Below are 14,290 nucleotides of genomic sequence, written 5' to 3'. Positions count from 1 at the left end.
TTACATTTCTAACTTTGTAAAATATGCAAAGTCTCACCTTTTGGCCTATATTGTTGGCTAAGAGGGCCTCCTTAATCTTTGTTGTGATAACCTGGGTGTCCAAGTCCTGGGTAAGAGCAGCCATTTCATAAACTGATGGCGCCACAGGTCCTGGTGCACGGACTCCTCCCAGGGTAGTCTTGGGTTAAAAATAGAATAGGAAACTGATTATTGCTACTAAGTAACATTTCAAGTATTTCAACAGTAATGAATTATTTTACACGAATCCTAATTTAAAAATGGTCTTAAAATGAAAGATATAATCAAACCTGATGAAAATCCGTGGTCCCATTACTTGAAATATGCTAAGACCATTACTCTTGCTTAAAAGCCCATTAACAAAGAGCGTTAATACAGAAAATGCCAGAGGAAGGCAAGTAATGTCGTACCTTCCTCAGTGGGTCCAAGATCGGCATCCTGGTGTCGAAGGAGACCGGGTGTGAAGGAAGAGGGAGGCTGCCTAAAGACGGTGGGATCACCGGAGGAAGTGGGGACTCCATGCTCTTGGGGATGTCTGCCGGAAGCTTCAGAAGGGGCTTGTTCGTACCCTCTGTAGGGGAAAGACGAAAAACCCAAAGGAAATTCGTTAAGAGGTTGGACTAGATTTTTTTCAAGTATTGTGTTTTGGCATGCAGGTGGTGGTGTACATGTGTGCAAGTATGTGGGTGTATCTGGAAACAGGACGAATATAATCTTAGTTTATCTGTGTGAATGTACACTTTTTGGGCGAAAGTTTCTTTCGACTTTCCATTTAATAGTCACACCACATGATGAGAGTTAAATATTAGCATTTTCTTGGCATTTTTTTTTTGTTTTTTTTGCCTTCATGACAAAATATTCAGTATGAAATCTTTAAGAATGGATGCAATGATAAGGAAGTAATTTGCTTTCAGGATTAAATAATATTCATAAGCTTTCCAAACGGAATATGCTTGCTTAAGTCATGTAATCTTCATTAAATGATTTTTAAAAAAGGACAGGATATCTTGTGACTTAACACAGTGAGACTGTATATATATAATAATAAGGCTTACTTGTATATGATGGAAAAGTAGTTGAGCCAGAAGTGGACAACCCCCCAGGGAATTGGGCCCCAGGGGGACCGGATGGCCCCCCGGGGAGTGGACACCCACCGACTAAATACACTAAAAACGAGAAGTAAATGGAAACGGGTTACTAAAATATAAAATGTTGAGTTGGGAGACAATAAAAAAAGACATCAAAAGCATGATCATCATCATTATTAGTTTCTATGCTTCTAAGAACATGTATGTTTATATAAATATATAGATTTATGAATGTGCTGGTTAGTACGATAGCTTGATTTCCAGTGATTAAAAAAAGTTATGCTGAAACATTAACAATAACCATATGTGGCAAATGAAAAAGAAAAATACGTGAAATAAACCAGGACTTTAGAGGAACAAAAGTTGTCCACTGCTGGCTCGCGTTGTTAAGTAACATAGTAAGAGACCCTTACCATCAACGGATTCTAAATGAATGTTTTTTTTCTTAATTGCTTGATTTGTCTAAAACAGCAGAGATTTTTTTTGTGTGAATACTATTCCATCACCATGTTAACGTAGTAAGGGTCCGGCTTTTTTGAATCTATGATTACCGAAGCATGCAACGCGGATAAAATTGCAACGGAATATGTGAAACTTTTTAAAAAAGAAGCGGAAACAAGGACAAAGCTATACTACTGGTTTAGCGTTATTTTTCTTGTACAAAATTGCAATACATGCCGATAGAGCACAACCAAGTTTTCCAAGGAATTTGCCAGGGGATGTAGTGAAGAAAAATGACTCGTGATTAAATTAGAGAAATGGATAAGATACATAAACACCATGCACTTTTACTTATGATCAAAAGATACAGAAAACAAATGAATTAGGAGTGGGGGGCACTACGTCATTAACTAACACACATCACACGATAAACGCACCATCACCCACTGCACTGTACAGTAATGGTGCTATGCAAGAAATACTAAACCACTCGCACACACACACGCACATTCTCGGAATACTAAACCACACAAATTCACGCCATACAGTTCAAGGTACCCTGAAATATATAAAATGATTTTTTTTATCACTTACGAGGGGGAGCCGTATATCCTCCGGTGCGCATAAGTTTTTCGGGGGCGATCTTGTACTGCGATGCCACCAGCTTGTGCACGGCATTATCGTCTTCCAGAAACATTTTCATTCGAATAAACGGTTCTCGGCCCTGTAGCGGAAGAGAGAAGGGGAGATATGGAAAGGAACCGCTCGCTGAATTAAAAACATTATGATGGAGCCCCCTAGCGTATGGGCTGCATCAGCTTGCCACGCTATTACACACACACATACACACACACACACACACAAAATATTTCACGTATATATATATATATATATATATATATATATATATATATATATATATATATATATATATATATATATATATATATATATATATACATATAAATATATATTATATATACATATATATATATATACATACATATATATATATATATATATATATATATATATATATATATATATATATATATATATATATATATATATATAAAATGTGGGATCGTTGTGTATGTAAGTATGTGTGTTTATACCTTAATGTAAACACTACTACATTCATATACATTATTCGTTAATGTAGCTCCAGTTATTTTTCAATAGTATAATGGGAAAACTGAATAAAAACAATTATGTTTAATGAAAACTTAAAAAGTGCTTTTCAGTGTTACACGCAATATAGTGGTGTGTAAAACAAGCCGCTTAATATCATGAGTTGAATAATGAATTTTATTCATTTTCCCTTCACGTATTATGATTTATGAAAATGTTGTAACGTCGTTACTATTTCCCACCATTTCACTCTTGGTAGTATTAAATAATACATGTTACGTAATCGTGATTTTTTGACAAAGTGGTTTGGGAAAAAGTTAGTTACTGTTCGTTGTCCACCCAAGCTAGACACGAGAGAGAGAGAGAGAGAGAGAGAGAGAGAGAGAGAGAGAGAGAGAGAGAGAGAGAGATTATACCTTTTGTGTCAACATATGCCATGGTTTGGGTCGAGCAAGGAGGTCCGAGACAGAGCCTTGAGACAGGCCTAGGACCGATTCGCCAAACAACCTTTGGGAGATACTGTACTGACTGAGTTGCTCTTTAACCTGAAAAGAAAGAAGGAAAACATTAACATGCTTAGTTACGCATATACATATGTGTAGTTAACGCACATGTTAAATGGATCCTAAATTCTCTGCAGGTAGTGTACTTTGCTAAAAAGTGTACAGGTTGTTAAGTCTGAATGACTGTGTAATGTCTGTAAGCTTTATATATGAACAGTGGGATAACCAAATTCTTTGTTGCCAAAAATAAATAAAAAATAAATAAAATAAATAAATAAAAAGGGGGGGGAGCAATCTGGCTCGGATCCATTAACACCACCACATATGAAATAAACCAAGAGATTCTGCACTAAATGAAGCCGAAGCCGCTATGGAAAATGAAAATTAAATATTTGATATTTTTACACCATTTTTCAACACTACGCCACGTCACTCTTGCATTCCCGTCAGCATAACCAGTAGTAATACAGCAGCTATACAAAAAGTATAAATGGAGCTTATTTAAACTGCATTCGCTTAGATTAAATTACATAAAACATTTCAACCGAGGGCGTTCAACTGAAAGCAAGCGGAAAAAATGAATGGTAAATATTGTAAAGCAATGCATTAGATAAAGATAATATACGTGTACGCAGTGACTTCCGGTTGCATAACAGTAATATTAACTCAAAACTATTAGCACACCGTTCGTTCAACCAGCTTACCATACAGAAAGAAGTAAAAAAATCTTTGACAAACGTAATAAAATACTCTGATTTTGCGACAACATTACTTATCAGAGCAGTGCAATAAACTAAGAAAAATAATAATAAACAAACAATTAAACCATTTATCAATAAATCCCGTGAGGGAGGAAATTTCAAATTACTTTTTCTGCTGGCGAGTCATTACGAATCCTGAAATAGGTCTACCCTTTACACACATCAAAAGAAAGTCGTACCTGCTAATAGCTGCGGCAGCTGATTATGCCGAGAGAGAGAGAGAGAGAGAGAGAGAGAGAGAGAGAGAGAGAGAGAGAGAGAGAGAGAATCTGAATTTTCGTAAAAGTAGTTCTGATTCAAATTAACGGTCACTTGCTAGGCTTTATCGTCAATAACTGACTAGGCAAAGACATGGGGGAATTAGGAATTAGGAGTCAAAAGTGACAAGACCAGAAGAGGAAGAACGAGGGAAACCATAAGAAATATGAAGAGGGAAAAAAATACAGGAAGAGGAGGACTATTAAAACATGGCAAGTCAACATTCATGAGTCATAGCTTATCATGGTTGGCTGAAGATGGAATATTAAAGCTACCGATATATATTACCTGGCCGTAAAAACATCATGTTTAAAAATTACAGTTTTTTCCTAGTTTCTAAAAAAAAAAAACTTTTCAAGAATATCTACTGAGTACGCTGACAGATATAAACAGGTTTAATAGACTCGAGTACTTTCCAATTTGCCAATTGATGTTAATTTCAGTGGAATTAAATCAACAGTGAATTTCTGTCTCAAAAGACCATTTATAGGCATGGATTATATAAATTTTTTTCATTATAATAGATGAGATAACAAATTTCAGACATTACTTTAAGTAAGAAGACTCTAGAAACCGTTTGAGTAATTAAAACCAAAAAAATGACAGACTAATAGACAGACAGACAGACAGAAAGTAAAATCCGTACCTCCAGCGAGAGCAACACCTCGGAGGAAGCAAGTTCCTTGGGAGGTTCATAAAGGGCTAATGGCCCATCCCATGTCGAAACTCCCCAGCCCTCACTCGCATCAAGGAATGTTCATAAAACTCTAAAATAAAACTGGGATTGGCCCTGAAACCCCCTTCTCCCTCGCCATCCCCCTCAACTACACTCACCAAATCCTGCCCCTCTCCCACATTTCGACCTGTGATACCCTTCCTCCCGATCCTGCCTTGCTTTTCAATTCACTCTGCCGCTATTCATCGACTGCTAAATGACTTTCTATTTTTAGTCTGTTTCGTAGTTTTAAGTCTCATTTTCAGTAGCAGCTATTTGTCGTTCTGCAGCATGGTTGGCCATTTCCAAAGGCGTGCCAATGAAATTTATTCAGGATACCAAGGTGAGGTAAATTACTCGTTTTCATACTCTCGATAGTCTTGTTGATTTTATGTGGTTACTCCAAACTGCCCACAACAATAGAACTATTTCTTCATTGAAACCTTTATTGTGGCGTGGCAGCCTTGTACAGTACGATGCCTTGTACAGTACGGTTGCGACATGTTAGGCTTCTGATTCACTATCACTGTCTATTAGCATTTGATTTTATTCTTTGATCCGGTAGTTCTTTACAATCCAATACCATTATCTTATCAAACTGATAAGAGTTAATTAGTAGGAGGTCGAAAGTTGATTTCCTTCAGTCTTACAGTCCGAGGACTACATATTTCAGTTACAGTCTGATTGACTTTTACCACCGATCAATCGTAATTTTACATCAAGGCCGCGCGTCGTATGGACATATAAAGCGGAAGGGGGGGGGGGGGGGGGGGGTATCTTCGGCGTGCTCTTGTGTAGCGTCGGGGCATATTCAGTGGACCCCCCCTTGGGGTGCTCCGTAAAAGTAATATGACTTGAGATTTAATTACATACGGCTCATAATTCCTTCTCAGCTGTCATTGGCGTCTGATCGTACATCCGGTAAGTATGCATGGCATCTCCTGTGACGGAGCCCCGACGCCCTAAGCATCAACGCGAACGCCCACGCGATCATGGCCCTTACGACGGCCCGAGGTAGAGGTCGCGTTTCCGTTCGTTATGATCTCCATTATCCACGCTTCACGTCGTTTATGGTGCTCGCTGGTATTTGTACCTCTCGTGATTGATTCTAAATACATTTGCCTAATGTTCGTTTTAAAAACGTCATCGCCATAACCCAAAGGAAGATACTGGGAGGGGCCTGTGTATTTTCATTTCTTCCACTCGCCCAAAAAGGTAGGAGGAGGATAGACGTGAGTCACTCGGCAATCAATAATATCGTCTTGACACATTATATTTCATAGGTATTAGATCCATTCTGATGATGTCTGCGAAGGTAAATTATGTGATATCAGTCATATTAATAATTCCAAGCTCCTCGGATGAATATGCACTGGCGTAAGGCTATATCTGATTACTGTGTTGGGAAACAGACTTTCCTGATCGCAGTTCTTTCTGTGTTTTTTCATTGACATTCATTGCTGCGCCTTGAAAAATCATCAGTTAGTGGGTTAAGGATTTTGCTTTATCGGAAAACTTCATGTACAATTCATACTAACGGTCTTTTAAAAGTTCGTATACTAAATTCTTCCTTTCATTCGTTTTAATGTAAATTATACCAACAGTCTTCTCCTGCCTCGCTTACTGTTTACTTATTGTTCCAATGACACCACAGAGAAAAGTAACACCCACCCCCTCCCCACTTACACATACTCCTCTCAACCAACCCCCTACTTGACACACGTTACCCATGCATGGTTAATCACCGGTTCCCGATCTCTTCCCCCAAAACCCTGTATGTGTATGCGTGTGTGTGTGATTCGGATCCCTATTCCGTCTCCTTCCTGAGCAACAAAAACGAGAGAGAGAGAGAGAGAGAGAGAGAGAGAGAGAGAGAGAGAGAGAGAGAGAGAGTTTCTACGTGGCCACCGTTCGCTCTCGCGTAGTGACTCTTATGTCCTCGTTACGATGATCAACTGCTCTGATTACCAGCTTCATTACGCATGCCTTTCAACATTAAGGGAAGCTTTCCATTTATTATTACTGTAGTTGTTTGTTATTTGTCTTGTCTTGAAAAAAAAATACCCTCAATCACATTGTGAAATAGTCATACTAAAAACTGTCGGAATGTGGTTTTATATTTTGTTGTTTACGTTTTAATTTCGTATAATATAATGATACACGCTTTTTTTGGTTATTTCCATCCTTTCGTCTTCCTCCCTTCCCCTTTTTCCCGGCCCTCCCTGTGTCTTGCACTCCCTCCCTCCCTCCCTCCCTCTCTCCCTCCCCTTCATTTCCTCGGTGCCAAATTCAGGTCTAACTATCTGATTGATTAGCGCATATGTTGGGGCGGTTTTGCATGTTGTTTTTGCGCCCGATTGGATATTTATAAGTGAGTGGGCGATCCACAATACTTTGTGTAAATAAATACCCCGGTGGCGAGGATGTTACAGACTCAATTTTGTTTGGTAAAAAAGTTTTCTTTGATGCCGCCGAACTCGTGAGATTTTGTCTTCTGCTAATTTATTTATGACGGCATTTTGAGGAATTCTACTCTCGTTCTCCTTACATTTCATGACCGTTGCTCGCTATTCGAACGGATTGGGCAATTAATTTAATATTTCATTCAGAAACCTGTGAGATGACATACTACGGTGTCTTTAACAGTTTCCATATAAAAATTTGCAGAATATCTTGAGAGGTAATCTCATCCATTTCATTTCCCTAGTTATTTATATTTTTAAATCGGTATCTATTTAGCAAAAATGCTGACTGTAAGTCTTTATCAGTTTTAAGAATTTAAAATCTAACGGTTATAGTCGCGTGGAAATCCCGATGTAATCTGCCGACGCCGACATACAAACTCCTTCGAGTTAAAACTACACATTTCACGTGGATAAAACGAAACTAGGGAGCTATTCTCAAGCATGGTAATAACTCCAATTGAGAATGAAAGGCCAAGGTGCCCACAACAAATAAAAAGAGTCCAATTCGAAGAAACTGAGAAAATCAGGGAGAAAGAGAATAAAACCAGTACCCATATTAAAACTTTAAAAATGAAAAGATGGAATATGCTAATATTCCTATCAAAATGTGAAATTACTATGAAACTATCATTCATATAGAAGAGCACAGTCAAAAATAAAAAAATAAATACAGACATGAAAATGAGCAAAGTCGAAATATGGAAGAAAATTCAAATAAATATATATATGAATATGTAAAAAAAAAAAAAAAACCTCAACGGGTCTAATTCTCAGTTATCAACGACCTCCCCTACTAATTAAGCCCTCCATGCTTCGTCCCGATTGGACCTCCCGCAAGCGGTAAAGTGCTGCATTCGACATACGTCTGCCACAAAGAGACCTTTTTTTTTTGTCACAGCAAACAAACAGAGAAACACACACACACACACACACATTCACGAGCGTTTGCTTCTCTCTCTCTCACTTATATATATATATATATATATATATATATATATATATATATATATATATACATATACTTATATAATATAACGTGTGTTTGTGTGCGTGCGTGTATGTAAAATTTAATTTCATCTTGAAGCATTGGTCTGAGTATTGGGGCCGAGGGAAATCGGAAAATAGAGAAGGAGCATATAACTGAGATATGAATTTTAATCGGAAAGAAAATAAGAAATGTGATATTAAGTTTGGTGACCATTTCCTTTCATTAAAAAAAAAAAAAAAAATCTCGCAAGTTAACTGCGTTTCTCCCTTATCCATTTCCCCCGTTCTTGTTTTTTTCTTCTTCTCGCCATTCACTTAACTCCCCTGATTCCTCCTAGTTTTTGCCACCGACTCCAACAGCCGCCTGTTAACAGAAGTGGGTGGAAGCTAGACGACTTGACTTGGATTCACGCGAAATCGGTGAACGGATTTTCAAGTGTTTCTGAAAGTGAGCGATTTTGCAGTCCTCCTTTTAAAAAAAATGGACGGCATATTTCTATCACTGACGTAATATTTCAAGTATTTACGGCTTACTATTGCTGTACTTATTGCTGTAACTATAGCGTTTCCAAAATTAGCTCTAACCGCGATTGCAAAATTAGTTCTAACCCGCGATTCTTCTGTTAGATTGCCAACCTTCATAAGTTAGCGATTCTTCCCCACAAATGTTGCACGGAGAGAGAGAGAGAGAGAGAGAGAGAGAGAGAGAGAGAGAGAGAGAGAGAGAGAGAGCACACATTTTTGAATGGTTTTATCTCAATGAAGTGAGAGTACATTTATAGGCTAAACAGTGAGCGGTTTCAAGATATGTTTTCTCTCTCCACCCTAGGTGCGACCTACAAAATCGACTAACAACTAAGACACAATTTAGATCCACATGTAATGGATTGTAGGGAAGGCGCCCTTTCAGCCTCATCCTTCCAAGTCCGGTCCGAGATTCGAACTCGCTCTTCCCGTTGTTAGCCAGAGACGTGCTACCACAAGACTATGAGTACGTACGTTGTGTGCGTGTGGAATATAGAGATTAAAATAGATTTGTTACTCTTTTTGTACAAATTGTATGAAACGGGCTGCTCTTTAATTATCGTGCGTACTTTTACATTGGTATTCCTTTGAAGTATGAACGTTATTTTATAAGAAACATGTTACTCGAATAATAAGAAGGAGCGCAACGAACCTGCCTGATTCAAGGAAATAAATCGTGATTTGCCTTTAATGGAAAAAAGGAATATAATTTATAACTCTGTGCCTGAACGAGTCAGGAACTTTGAGTAATTACTTCGCATATGGAGAACATTCATTAATATGACAGGATGTATCAGCATATGCCCATACGTACCTTACACTAATTTTACGATGTACGGGACGTCGGTTTGGCCCTTATCCTCCGTTCCTTTCTTTAGCATACCGTGACAGGGAATTTCAGTCTAAACAACATCCGGTACGACGAGAGGTGGCCGATTAATGGGATATATCCCAATTAAACGGACTAATAAATGCGCAGACAGCGTTTGCATTGGCGAATAAAAACTTCTTTTCATGAGTAAATCTAGGCGAGAGACGAGTGAGGTATCAAATAACTTCAAATAACTAAACGCGTCTTTTGAAGTACCCATAAATACAGGGAACATTCTCTTAAATCGTATAATTATGCAGTGATTAATGTTTTTCATTTAGTCACGTGGAAAGATGAAGACAGAGAACTGATAGTTTAGAATGATTCAAAGGATAGACTGTTTGGCAGTTTGACTTTTTTCGCCATGGGGGCAGTGGAAGCGCTAAGAATACATATATCGGCTTAGTTACTGTTATGTCCGTTTTGTTAGTTTTTCAGGTTCTGCCTTTAACGAGAATGTTACATGAAAATCTCAATCGAAGATTAATTCCCTCATTAACACTTTATTTCATAATATAGTCATGCTCCTAAACCACATTCCTGATTCGAATGATACAATTTCTTCAAATGCTACTTGCACTTTTCTTAAAGTCTTGCTGATTTAAAACTGGTTGCAAACTGAATTTTGATGGCACTTGTCATTCGAGGTCATTTTGGGTAAAATACTGAAATCTACATGGTCGTTTTAGTTGCGTTACAACCACTTCTGAGTGGAACTGTATAAATCGTAACCGAGCTAAAACAAGAATTCATTTGACAAGGTTTAAGGAAGCCAAATTAGGCTTTCCACCGTTAACAATATCCTGAAAAAAAAAAAAAAGAGAGAGAAAAAAAAGGGAGCTCTTCGGTTGTGAAGAAGGTTGCTGTGATAGAGGAAACTGGGAGGTGGGGAAGGGGGATCCATCACTAGGTGATAGATTTACCTATTACGTCACAGTGTCCCAATTAACGCTGATTATTTCTCCGTAATAAGCGCTGATTGCTCGTGCAGGTTGTCATAAATAACTGAACGTATATTTGGGCCTTATCAGTAAATCACACCAAATGATTGATAGATCAGAAATTGAAGGGAGGGAAGACTGGGAACTCGAGAAGGGGGGGAAGGGATAAGTGTAAGATGCAAAGGGAAAAAATTACATAAAAATATTTCGACTTGTATGTCATCAATATAACCAGAGGCTGCGATATCGTTTTTTATCTCTCTTTCTGCACACAGCACACATTTATTTGGTAACTCTTAGCCCTTCATGAGATTTGGCTTGATATGAAATGTTTGGTTACCTGCCGCGGAATGAAGAAATCAGAGAACATAGCCAGAGGACTAAAGGTACAAAGGGACTTTCAGATTGACCCCAATTAACCTATGTGTCTTTCAGGTTAACCAATGACAAGAAAATCGTGGTAAATAGTGCGTGTCTAGAAGGGGGAAAATAAGATAAAGAGAAAAAAGTAAGGAAAGTTGTTACATAGTTCAGCGTTCCCTTTTTCTACATCTGCACATTTACGCTTAGAAAATGAATCTCGTTGTAAGTAGGTATCAATAAATATTGACGCGAGACTTAATGAATAGTGTATCGTGTACGGGTATAGGCAGAGTGATTGCTTTATATTAAATTTGCAACAGGGTTAATGAATTAATATAATAATTACGAATGAGCAACTTTAATCGTGATGCTCACCAATGCAAGAACTTAAGATACTTTAACGCAATCAAGAATACTTACAAACAAAGAAATTTTTCGCGTTATCGATATTTTATAACGTTCTCTTTCCCGGAAAAAAAAGCCATCTTATTGCGCGACAAAGTTAATTCCCATTATTTCCCCAGCAAGTCCAGTACTTGGAGATATGGCAATCTTGACTAACTCGCACTTACCGCATTTTGTTTCAAGCACAATCATTGTTTTCAAAACCGTTTCTTAAGACATGAAAGACATCCGGCTCCAAACTTTTTCCGTGACACACTCCAAAAGATCTGGTTGTTTCGCAGGAGCGAAAATTGATAGGAGCCGAGTGAATCGAGCACTGGATTTAGCGATGGCGATGGGGGCGATCGTCAATGCATATCATCAACAGGAAAGTATCCGGGGCCAAATTGCGATGATTTCGGCAGACATGAACCGCTTGCGACAAAGGACGGAAAGGAGGGCTGTCACTTACAGGTCGTTTCTCCATGATAAGTTCCGAACTGATCTATTATAATCTCTGCTTGCGTTTAAAAATCTAAAATTAGACTTGAAGGTACGTGACGTTCCGAAGTCAGTCTCTCACACTCCCCCCTCGCTTCCTCTTTTGAGTTTTCCCATAAACTAATACACATATACTAAGGTGTATACATATTACTTATATATATATATATATATATACATTATATCATATATACAAATATTTACATATATATATATACATATATATATATACATATATATACATATATACATAGATACATATTATAATATATATATATATATATATATATATATATATATATATATATATAATATAGTGTATATACATATATATATATACACATTACTATATATATATATATATATATATATATATATATATATATATATAATATACATACGTATTATGCCAGACTGACTAACTGTAAATATATTAATCACGACAACTTCAAGCCTAAACTGGCAATAAAATTGTTTTTGCAATTCTGGGTTCTGGACGAAGGAACTTGCGGCGCTTCATAGCTTCAAGGAATTTGAGTTACCTTAACATCATTCATATATAAGGAAAATTTAAACTTGGACCTGGAAAATTTAGCACGCGGCTTCGTTTTACCGAAGGTCAACAGGAATCTTAAACTAAGAATTGGCGGCAACTTTAAACAAAGAATTGACTTCTTTCTTCTTCTGCCATTCGCAGTCTCTTAACTCTTGAAGAAAGTGAAATTATATCGATAAAAAAATTAATACCTATACCACGGTCATTGAAAATTAAACTACAGCATATTTAGATGAAAACATTCAAAATCTTTGCGAGTCCCTTGGCTAGAGGATGCATTATTTTCTTCGTTACACATTCATCAATATTTTGGTATCCGAGAGGGGCCCTGCTATCTAGGCCGTGCTCAGTGTCAGCATGACAACTTCAAAAATGAGAAAAAATAATTTACTTCTTTAAGCTCACCTTCGAAAATAATATCATATCTATACTGCACAGTACATAGTGGTTAAAGGAAATGAACAATCTGAGTGCATCCTTACCTTCTTGACGATTTCTTCAGTGTTCATGTTGCTGTATTGGTCGAACTGCTGCTGCGTGATGGGCGGTAAGATGGCCTTGAGGGGCTTCTGAGACATCGGCTGTGACGATGAGATCTGGGGCCCCGTGATGAGGGAGTTTGTGATGGAGGCCATCCTCTGGAGGGGTGAGGCCGACACGCTGAGGTCATCCCCGGAGCTGGCTGCGATGGAAGTGATCGGGGTTACGAGGTTGCTTAAAGGCGTAGCCGTGCTAAGACCTGCGGGAGGGAACAGGCGACACGTGCAGATGGGTGGGAGATGGAGAGGTGCCGGATTTATTCAAATAAAAGAAGAAGAAAAAAAAAATGACTCCCCATTCCTCCAGGCTCTAAGCAGATTCTTCCACTACTTGGGAGTCCAGAGACCTATAACACTGGCAACATGTAGCATATGCCTATTGACTACGTGACAAAAACAATGAAAGGATAAGGGTGTGGATGTGAAGGTCTTATTGTGAATGAGTGAGTCAACGTGAACCGATGTGCTACCCTATCGCGCCCTTGACTTGAATAGTGACCCTGGACCAGTGCTGGAAGTATACGTAGGCCTATGTAACTAAGAGCATCACATAAAAACATAGGAAAAGGGGTGCTAATGCGACTGTGGATGTAACAGGTGGTTTTGGCATATGCCGCAAATGTAGCGTTTGGGGTGCATGAAAAACAATGCTTACAATTTCATGTGCATATTCGGATATTGTGCATTATGTGCTTCTCGTTGTGGCTAGCACTGAGTATTTTGTAATTTGTGAGTTGATGTGATTTATTAAGTGGATATAAGTTCAAGACAGAACAATTATTTCTACAATACATATGACGTAACCTCTCAAACTATATTTAACAAATCTTCCCTACACAGGGTAAAGACCCGAATGATTTACTTATCTCAAACTGATGTTTCCGAAAGATAAAATAGTTTTTGCAAAATATCGATTTACTTTCATATAGTATTTAAAAAGAATTGGGTGATGATAGTTTAGATGTAAAACATAGACACGTAAAATGTCAACTTGTACTCCCTCACGATATATACTAAAGAGACACGGACAGAATGCATAGGAATGAATATTAGTCCAGATTATTTGTAAAATAATTTATAAGAAATTTATAAAAAAATCTAGTCAATTTAATCTAAATTGAAATCCCCCTTGAATGACGGGCGGGACAACATCAAGAAAATGTGAGGCTTGAATAAAGATAGGCACATCTTTAACTCAGTCCTTAACATCTTGATTCGCCGATAGGATCGTTATATGCCCCAC

The 14,290-nt window shown here is 37.8% G+C and overlaps 1 protein-coding gene and 1 long non-coding RNA gene across 14 annotated transcripts in view; one reads left to right on the top strand and one right to left on the bottom strand.

The window, feature by feature from the left end:
* The window catches only part of LOC135200757 (homeobox protein cut-like), a 504,978-nt gene that overhangs the window by 8,778 nt on the left and 481,910 nt on the right, over positions 1–14,290 (bottom strand). For 10 of the 13 annotated variants that reach the window (XM_064229363.1, XM_064229364.1, XM_064229365.1 and 7 more), the window contains 6 exons: positions 12,991–13,247; positions 3,095–3,223; positions 2,142–2,271; positions 1,074–1,184; positions 429–589; positions 38–178 (listed from right to left, as the gene is read on the bottom strand). In XM_064229363.1, coding sequence (XP_064085433.1) covers positions 38–178; positions 429–589; positions 1,074–1,184; positions 2,142–2,271; positions 3,095–3,223; positions 12,991–13,247 — 929 coding nt within the window. The remainder of the gene's footprint in view (positions 1–37; positions 179–428; positions 590–1,073; positions 1,185–2,141; positions 2,272–3,094; positions 3,224–12,990; positions 13,248–14,290) is intronic. The other 3 variants (XM_064229370.1, XM_064229372.1, XM_064229371.1) reach the window with 3 other exon arrangements.
* LOC135200759 (uncharacterized) overlaps positions 1–14,290 on the top strand; it is a 119,344-nt gene that overhangs the window by 66,022 nt on the left and 39,032 nt on the right. The window lies entirely within an intron of this gene.

Source organism: Macrobrachium nipponense, chromosome 27, assembly GCF_015104395.2.
Source record: "Macrobrachium nipponense isolate FS-2020 chromosome 27, ASM1510439v2, whole genome shotgun sequence".
Taxonomy (NCBI): Eukaryota; Metazoa; Arthropoda; class Malacostraca; order Decapoda; family Palaemonidae; genus Macrobrachium; species Macrobrachium nipponense.
The sequence above is the reverse complement of the archived record's forward strand: the minus strand, read 5'-3'. Positions and strand labels throughout refer to the sequence as shown.